Source organism: Scylla paramamosain, chromosome 10, assembly GCF_035594125.1.
Source record: "Scylla paramamosain isolate STU-SP2022 chromosome 10, ASM3559412v1, whole genome shotgun sequence".
NCBI classification, from domain to species: Eukaryota; Metazoa; Arthropoda; class Malacostraca; order Decapoda; family Portunidae; genus Scylla; species Scylla paramamosain.
The window spans coordinates 2,012,259-2,021,468 of NC_087160.1; the positions used below are offsets into that span (position 1 = coordinate 2,012,259).

General features: G+C 44.4%; 2 protein-coding genes across 3 annotated transcripts; both read left to right on the top strand.

Moving 5' to 3' along the window:
* The first annotated feature begins 963 nt into the window (after window positions 1-963).
* Window positions 964-4,868, top strand: LOC135104050 (gamma-butyrobetaine dioxygenase-like). Of its 2 annotated transcripts, XM_064010934.1 has the most exons (9): window positions 964-1,245; window positions 1,724-1,792; window positions 2,038-2,355; window positions 2,537-2,668; window positions 2,819-3,012; window positions 3,119-3,224; window positions 3,385-3,599; window positions 3,745-3,905; window positions 4,040-4,868. In XM_064010934.1, exons 3-9 carry the CDS (start codon window positions 2,149-2,151, stop codon window positions 4,192-4,194), a joined length of 1,170 nt encoding a protein of 389 aa, XP_063867004.1. In that variant the 5' UTR covers window positions 964-1,245; window positions 1,724-1,792; window positions 2,038-2,148; the 3' UTR covers window positions 4,195-4,868. The 2 variants fall into 2 exon arrangements, with proteins under 2 accessions (XP_063867004.1, XP_063867003.1); XM_064010933.1 differs by lacking the exon at window positions 1,724-1,792 and having other exon boundaries at window positions 1,080-1,245.
* A 2,784-nt stretch (window positions 4,869-7,652) lies between these two features.
* On the top strand, window positions 7,653-8,280 carry LOC135103971 (gamma-butyrobetaine dioxygenase-like). The gene is made up of 2 exons (XM_064010841.1): window positions 7,653-7,988; window positions 8,132-8,280. The coding sequence occupies exons 1-2, from the start codon at window positions 7,738-7,740 to the stop codon at window positions 8,217-8,219; spliced, it is 339 nt and encodes a 112-aa protein (XP_063866911.1). The 5' UTR covers window positions 7,653-7,737; the 3' UTR covers window positions 8,220-8,280.
* Window positions 8,281-9,210: the final 930 nt, after the last annotated feature.

The window sequence follows — 9,210 nt, forward strand, 5'->3', positions numbered from 1 at the left end:
AAAATAAATATATTTTATCCGTGTTTTTTTTTTTTTTTATTCACCATGTATCCTTCGTCAAAGTCACTTACGAAATTAAAATCACATGCCATGCTAAGACTGGTAAGGAGTCACATATGACCATCTAATTAATTTCTCTCACACTTTCCTCGCTTGCCACAAATCTTGAAGATAAAAAAATAAGAGAAGGTACAAGAAGCAGCGAGGCCTTCACGTAGCAGTCTCTGTGTATTTCCTATACATTACAAGACGCGTCCATCAGAACAACAAGCAATGCAGCCAGTCAACAACAAGAATGGGAGCAGGTGGAGCAGTGCTAAGTCAGCAGGAGGAGGTGTACCAAGTCAGCAACAGTACAAACAATAACCGGGAGTGCCAGCAGTCAGAGAACGTGGAAGAGGTGTCCCAGGCTAGCAAGTGTGTCAGCAAGGCGCAGGAGTGAGTGTATCCTTCAACGAAATAATTTCATTACCAAATTGTAAAGAAAAACAATCATCCACAGCTTTCAACAACACGTGGACTTGAGCCCGTATTGTCTCCCCGCGCCCTTCAGACACACGTGTGGGTGAAAGGAAATGCGTTCTCGGCTCACGGTGATGGGAGAGGAGAGGAGGGGAGTGGATGTGCAGGAACCGAGGGATTACTGCTAACCATATGAAAGTGCTTACGATGAAGACGAGAAAGTGTTGATGAAAAGTGAGGATTGGGCAAAAGGAAAGGGAAAGGAAGGTGAAGAGTGGTAACTGTAATAAAAAGTAAAAAAGAAAAAAAATAAATAAATAAAATAAAACATTCCAACCGCTCCTCATTAATTTCTAGATTGATCTAAATGAATACCAAACACCATATGACGTCTGGGGGAGCAAAGAACTGGAGTAGATGATAATGCTGTGGCAGGGCGGGCAGGGCGGGGAGGAGCGGGGCATGGCGTTGTAGATAGGGCGGGGAAAGGCAGAGCGGGACGGGGCAGGGCGATGCGCTGGGCGGACAGCTGGCGAGTCCCTCTACGACCCGGCAACCCTGACACCCGAGCCCTAATCACCTGCCGGCCAATATAAAGGAGACCCGCGCCCTGTGCCAGCATTATTCCCTCGTAAGGGCATCAAGACGTCACACAGCAGCCTCAGCTTCTAATCTCCTTCAACCACCACCACCACCACCATCACCACCACCATGTCCGCCACTCGCCTCACTCGTGCGCTCTTCTACAGCGCCGCCACCCTGAGGGGCGCCACCAAAACCCAGGTATGGCCAGCTACATGCGTTCTCTTTCTTTGTCGAGTAATTCCCTGGCAAGAAACACTCACACGTACACACGTAACATTTTGTACTACTAATCCATCACACACACCACGCGTCGCACTTCGGGTCTCCTAAGTTATCATGAGTTAGGCACCACAAACTAACAAGTCTGTACACAAATTTGTACTTGGCGAAGCCTCCCTCTGCCCTCCTGCATGTCACTCGTAGAAAATAGTGCAATCACAACTATTTGAGATGAAGCAGTAAAATCAAATATTCGCTTAACATTAAGTACGTTGTACAAACTTCCCTTGTTTTGTTCAATGAAATCTTCAGAAGTAGTCACCTGTTAATCGTCACAATCTGTGAGTGAGGAGGGTGCCTGAGTAACGTGCGGGAGGGTAAGGGTGAGCCTTGCAGCCTCTAGGACAAATGAGTGTGTAGGTCTTCCTACTAACCCAAAAATATTCTGCCATGACAGGTATTGGTGGGAAGCAAACAAGAAGACACTGGTGTGGCAAGACTGAAGATTTGAACCTGTCACCATCAGGTTATGTTCTAAACTAATGTATCTATTACCTCAATGCGTGCATGCGTCACAGGTCTTGTTTTTCAAAGAATTTAATCTTTTTACTGTATTCTTTCAAAATATTCAAGAATACTTTTCTTGGAGAGATAAATTCAAGCTCACTTTAATAGCAGCGATCACACAGTAACAGTTCTTGATTGGAAAATAAAGCTAAAAATCAAGTGATTCCATGTTATACTAAGGGTATGTTTGTGTGTCCCTCACAGGTGCGGAGCGCGTGCAGCGGCTGCTCCTCGTGTTCCTCCCTGTGTGGCCAGAAGGGCGCCAAGCGGGACCTCAGCCTCACTGCCGCCGCCCGTCAGTTCGCCGCCCCACAGATGAAGCCTCAAGTTAGTGGCGTGGTGTCCTCAAAACTGCGGAACGACATGCTGGAGGTGAAATTTGGGGACGGGACGGAAGGTCGGCTGCCCTTCGTGTGGCTGCGGGACAACTGCCAGTGTCCTCAGTGCTTCAGCGTCGAGGCCCTGGGCAGGAAACTCCTGATGGACGATCTTGACGTTGAAGTTCAGCCAACAGAAGTCGAGGTACAAACCTTTTCATGACCTGTTTGTGACTTCCTTCACTAACCTTAGCAATGCTACTTTTGGAATGCCAGCCTGCCAACTTCACCATGGTTCGTCTGTGATTTTACTCTATTTGAATTTCTTAAATTTCACAATAGTAAACTCGTCGCCATTTTATTGTCACGTACACTTTCATCTGCAGGAAACCATGGACGGGCTGATGGTGAAATGGAGTGATGGCCACCAAAGTGAATATTCCACCAACTGGCTCCAGAATCGCTCCTTCACACCCACCTCCCGTGCCTTGCACAGAGAGAGATACGCCCTCCGGAGGGTAAGCATTCCTCTATTCCCTCTATCTGAAGATTGTTATCTCTTTACTGACATGCAAATGCTTCTGAACACACTGCAATTTTATTAAGTTAGACAAACAACATTGAATGCTTGTGGCAATATTCGGAGATAAAATGAGTCTTTGATGCAGGAACCGTGGGGAGCCGAACACACCATGAAAAACTTCGACTACAACACTCTGATGTCAGATGATCGGGTGCTGCTGGACTGGCTGCTGACCATGGAGCGCAAGGGGTCAGCCATGGTAAAGAACGCCCCTAAGAAAGATGTGGCGGGACCGGAGCTCATCGAGCACATCGCCTTCGTCAAGCAGTCCCATTACGGGTGAGTCTTCATATCCTCAGTCTCCGGGACAAAGATCTTTCATTAAAACTTAAGCCAATATTTGCTATTACACAGCTCGGTTCCACTAACACCACTCTCTCCACAGGCCACACTCGCCCGTCATCAACCGACCCAACACCAACAACGTGGCCTTCACCAACGCCAAGCTAGGCATGCACAACGACCTGCCGCAGTATGAACACATGCCCGGGGTACGTCCGTCACCGCGGTTACAAAAGCACTGCAAATGACAGCAAACAGCAGCAGACCTTCGGGTCCTTCTTAGGCCGTGACACATGCAATGATAATGCAACAGCTTGAACCACAGGAAAACATTCTTTGGCAGCCACTAACGCTGTTTTGTGTGCGCAGATCATCTTCATCCAGTGCGTGGCGCAGCACCCCGGCGCCGGCGGGGAGAGCATCGTCACTGACGGACTGTTCGCCGCCGAGGAGCTGCGCAGGAACCACCCGGAGGACTTCAAGATCCTCTCCTCCACCGACATGTACTTCTGGGACAAGGGCCACGCCAACTACAGCTGGGAGATGCCAGAGTTCTACAAGATTGCAAAGTTCCCAGTCATCAGGTGAGTCTCGCGCGTGTCTGTACCTGCACTGCACCTCAACAACCATAGGTGACCTCACTCCACCTTGCCAGTGACCATCTATCTCCCCTTACCCTTCCCATCCCTGACGACCCTGACCTCCCCCTCCGTCTCCCCACTCCCACAGGGTCAACGGCAACAACGAGGTGATGCAGATCGCCGTCAACAACGCCATCCGCGACTCCCACATGGACCTTCCCCCACAGGAGGTCAAGAAATACTACGCTGCCTACAAGCGCTTCCACAACATCCTGTACGCCAACGCCATGACCTTCAAGATGGAGCAGGGTGAGTACTGCGACCGCGGACCTTTGGCGGGGCGGGACAACTCTTCTTGTAATACTGCACTGCACTGCACTATACTGAGCCATGCCATGCTATACACGCCTCGAGGCGCTGACTGACGCTTGCTGCTCCCACAGGAGACATGATGACCCTGGACAACGTGCGGTGCCTGCACGGGCGTGAGGGTTACGAGGCCAACAGTGAGCGCCACATTGAGTCCTCCTACCTCGACTGGGACGAGGCTCGCTGCCGCCGACGTCGCCTTCAGGAGAAGTTTGGCTGCTTCGTTTAAGACTCCGTAGCTGGCTGACATCGGATAGCTACGTGATGTCTATTGTTTCCATGTTATTTGGCATTTCCAAGGTTTCCAGTGCCGAAGCCTTCGCTGCAGCAGCCACCATGGAGGATGAACAGAGCCGCGTCTGTCCTTGAAGTAAGCTCAGCAGATTGTACTTAACGTTTTCCTTTCACAATACTTTTGTTTCGCATACAACGTTACCACAGAAATTTTTTAGTGTGGTATGCTTCATAATATATTCTATTACTCTTACTATTGCATTGTAGCTATGCACTTGTGTCACTCATAATATAGCATCTTGTAATTCTTATTGGGTAACATTAACATTCTTCATGAACATTACAAATCTGTTCATCTATGGCTTTCTGTCGTCACATATCATTTCATGATTCTTAGAGATATATATAATCTATTTTTCTACCACGATATAGTACCATATAATTCACATAAATGTCTTTCGTGATTTCTTTCACAACATATACTTTCTTCTTACTCATTAATTATGTTAGTTATTTATAGCCAATGTCATGTTCATATTTCATCATGATGTGTTTAGATTCATGTAAACTACTAACAAAGTATATTGTTTATATAATTACATGATTACAAGTGTGCACACTATGTAGCCGAATTTATATATTTTGATAAATAAACTTCATTATATGAAACGCTTATCTTTCACAAATTACCTGAATAAAGAACGATTATATGAATAAAAAAACAAAAGAGAAAATGCAAGACAAGAACTATGAGATAATCTCAAACAAAACAGAACGATATGAAAATTAGAGTGGTGATGTCAGCGTTAATAATCCAGAGACAAATAACTATATATTTGAGGATATTAAATGCAATCTCTGTAAAGCATTGTGTCATGTTAAACTAAAGCCAGATGCCTCCCAAGAGAATGGGTATTTTTTTTTTTTATGTAAGAGGGCCACTGAGGGGCAACAAAAATATTAGGAAAAAAAAGACCCACTTGGGTGCAAAGTTCCTAAAATGATTGCCGAACAGAAAAAATCAAATAACGGAGGAAAAGTGTCCTGAAACCTCCCTCTTGAAAGAGTTCGTTCAAGTCATAAGAAGGAGGAAATACAGAAGCAGGCAGAGAGTTTACCAGAGAAAGAAATGAATGATTGAGAATACTGGGTAACTTGCATTACAGAAGTGGACAGAAAAGGGAGATGAGGGAAAGTAGAAAGTCTTGTGCAGGGAGGACGCGGGACAGGACGGATCAATTAACTCTTCCTGTACCCTAATCACTTGCCAGCCAATACAAAGCCGTGGCGTAATATGTGCCGGAATCGGTCCCTCTTTACGACAGAACGACAAGGCGTTACAGCAACAGCCTCAGCTCCGAATCCTCTTCTAAAAGGTCTTTTCTCTCTCTCTTATGACATTCTTATATTTGCCCACAAAGTCTTCTGAACTAGGTGCTGGTAGCACCCTGCACGCCAACGTAATGTCCTTCAAGTTGGAGCAAGATGAGTACCGCGGCCCAGGGCATTTGGAGAGGCTGGACAACTCTTCCTATATTACAATGTGTCATACTACACTATACTACACTTCATTGTGTACGTCAGCAGGCGCTGACTGACGCTTGCTGCTCCCACAGGAGACATGATGACCCTGGACCACATGCGGTGCCTGCACGGGACTGAGAGTTTCGACGCCGATAATCAGTGCCACATCGAGGCCTCATTTCTCTACTGCGCCGAGGCTCGCTGCAGCCGACGACACCTTCAGGGGAAATTTGGCTGCATCATTTAAGCCACTGTAGCTTGCTGGCATCGGGAACTGCTACAAGATATCCGCTGCTATCACGTAATCTGATGTTTGCAGTCTCGAATGGTAAAACCTTTGCTGCAGCAGCCACCACGAAAGCTGAACGGAGCTGTGTCTATGCTTGAAGTAAACTTGGCAGAGTGTACTAAGTGCTTTCCTTTCACATTGTTTTCATTATCCTCAAGGACAGCGTTGATGCAGAGAAATGCTTAGAGTGTCACACTTCATATATGATATTATTGTTAATATTGTCCCGTATAATATTGTCATGTATATAAAAAATAAATAAATAAATAAATAGAAAATAAAAAAAACATGCGAAACTTCGCTATTGCGAATGCAAATACGATATATATATATATATATATATATATATATATATATATATATATATATATATATATATATATATATATATATATATATATATATATATATATATATATATATATATATATATATATATATATATATATATATATATATATATATATATATAATTCCTTTCTTTTACTATTTATTTACTATAGCATTTTATTTATGCACACAAACGTCATTCATTATTTCCTTCGCAACTAATTTCTTGTTAATCTTTAGTAATGTTAGTTATTTATAACTAATGTTATGTTCCTATTTGTTTATAATGTGATTAGATTCATGTAACTTACTATCAAAAATGTACTGTTTACATAATTACATGAGTGGAAGAATACACACTATGTAACCGAATCTCTATGTATCTTGATAAGTAAACTTCATTATATGAAATGTATATCTTTCACAAACTACCAGAAGATTGAAATGAAAGAAGGAAAAGTAGAATGCGAAACAAGAATGACAAAGAGAACAAAGAGAGACAAACAAATGACTAGGCTTCTCTAACTTTACGCAGTAGTAAAGTCAGTGTTGAAAACTTGGAGATAAACATTTCATAATGGTGAACGCTCTACAGGTGCACATAAGAGTCCCTTCTCCTCCCCTTTGTCATTCCTTCTCATCGCTTCCCTATTGTTCCCCTCTCTTCCCATAATTTTCACAGGGGATGGTGACAAGATTGCTTATGGAAGGAGTCAGTGTAAACCAGAGTCATGAACTCCACATCTGAAGCTGGCATGGAGATCGAGTTCCCCTCTTTATCATCCTTAGTGGACAACAGAAATGATATTAGATCAGGTCATGTAATACCAGAGCACAACTTCATTAACTACGATAGAAGTGAAAGTAAGGTGACCTAAAGTATTCACATTAAATAGTAGTGTTACGGGTTGTAATGTTGAGAATCATCGTGTTGATATTTACGTTTTCAAGTAAATTCTGATAACAGCGTCGGAAATTCAAGGAACCCCAACCACTTGCGAGTGTACTGAGGACACGGCTACGCACCGCATCGCACACAAAACACTGAGGAAACCTTGTTTGGTTCATGCTCAACCACACAGTTGTGAGGGAGCATGCATTAATCCCAAAAGTGTTATATATCACTATTTTTCATTGTTTCATTTACATCAATGTTTTGCTTCATTTGAATATTTTCTTTGTTTTATTGACTTACATAACTTTTCTGCTTCTCTTTATAAGCACAAAACGGTCATCCCATTACGCTATCAAAGTCTCGCAGTTTCTTTCATTACTTAGCTCCGAGTATTTGTTAAAATTAACATGACATTCCCGAGAGCTTCCCTTCACACTGCGCTGCAGGAAGTGACTCAGTAATCATTTGTGTTCTATGGCAGTGATAGTCAACCTGGATGAATGGAGCACCCCAAGATGCATGAACTTCTCAAAGGGTACCTGGAAATGATGTGCGTGGCGCAGCACCCCGGCGCCGGCGGGGAGAGCATCGTCACTGACGGACTGTTCGCCGCCGAGGAGCTGCGCAGGAACCACCCGGAGGACTTCAAGATCCTCTCCTCCACCGACATGTACTTCTGGGACAAGAGCCACGCCAACTACAGCTGGGAGATGCCAGAGTTTTACAACACTGCAAAGTTCCCAGTCATCAGGTGAGTGTCACGCGTGTCTGTACCTGCACTGCACCTCAACAACCTTAGGTGACCACTCCACCTTGCCAGTGACCATCTATCTGCCCTTACCCTTCCCATCCCTGACGACCCTAACCTCCCCCTCCGTCTCCCCACTCCCACAGGGTCAATGGCAACAACGAGATCGCTGTCAGTAACACAACCCGCGACTCTCACATGGACATTCCCCGACAGGAGGTCAAGAAATACTAAGCTGCCTACAAGCACTTCTACATCATCCTGCACGTCAACGCTATGACCTTCAAGATGGAGCATGGTGGGTAAGACAAAACACTTCTTATACTACTACACTGTATTATATATTAATGTTATGTTATACACGCCAACAGAGGCTGACTGACGCTTGCTGCTCCCACAGGAGACATGATGACCTTGGACAACGTGCGGTGCCTGCACGGGCGTGAAGGTTAGAATGCCTACAGTCAGCGCCACATTGAGACCTCCTATCTAGACTGGGACGAGGCTCGCTGCCGCCGACGTCGCCTTCAGAAGTTTGGCTGCTTCATATAGATCTCGTGGACCAATATATGTCGTCTTCTACCAAGGTGCCTTACGATTCTATTGGCAAAACACTTCGTTACAACAGCTGTAGTGACCAGGAGTTCAAAATGATCTTTACGTTGTGGCAAGGTTAGTGCTGAAAACCTAGATACAAGCACCTCATAATGGTGAACGTCGTACAGGTGTGTGATAAGAAGACGAAGAAGCCTGGACTCGAACTGAGACAGTCCGTATTAATCCATTCCCATGAAAAAAAGGAGATGGACAAATAGTTGAGTGCGGAGACCTAGCAACACCAGACCAACACTTCCTGCTCTGCCTCTCACCTCCTTGATCAAACAATTTAAGGACTCATTGTAATGAATCACTAAGACTAGTTCAGAGGTTAAAAAAGATAACTAAATTTGACTGTGAAGTTAAGCTACCTACCCAGGCGAAGACAGATCCAAAGGAATTTTTCTCATGTGTACGAAACGAAGAATAAAGAATCAGTAGGTCCGTTAAGGGCATTAAGGGATCAGTAAAGCAGTAAACGACTATTATTCTAAATCTTTTCACCCAGGAAAACATGAAGGAAATGTCGGAAAGCAAAGGGATTTTCAGAGCAGGGTATAATGATAAGCTGATTGATATTTCCATAAGTAAGAAGATATTAGAGCAGGAGACAGACAGGGTAAAAAAA

Coding starts and splice junctions, on each gene's coding strand:
- LOC135104050 (XM_064010933.1), top strand. CDS start 1,174: ATGTCCGCCACTCGCCTCACTCGTGCGCTCTTCTACAGCGCCGCCACC. Junction 3,225..3,384: donor AGTATGAACACATGCCCGGG/GTACGTCCGTCA, acceptor TTGTGTGCGCAG/ATCATCTTCATCCAGTGCGT. Junction 3,906..4,039: donor GACCTTCAAGATGGAGCAGG/GTGAGTACTGCG, acceptor CTGCTCCCACAG/GAGACATGATGACCCTGGAC.
- LOC135103971 (XM_064010841.1), top strand. CDS start 7,738: ATGGAGCACCCCAAGATGCATGAACTTCTCAAAGGGTACCTGGAAATG. Junction 7,989..8,131: donor GCAAAGTTCCCAGTCATCAG/GTGAGTGTCACG, acceptor CCACTCCCACAG/GGTCAATGGCAACAACGAGA.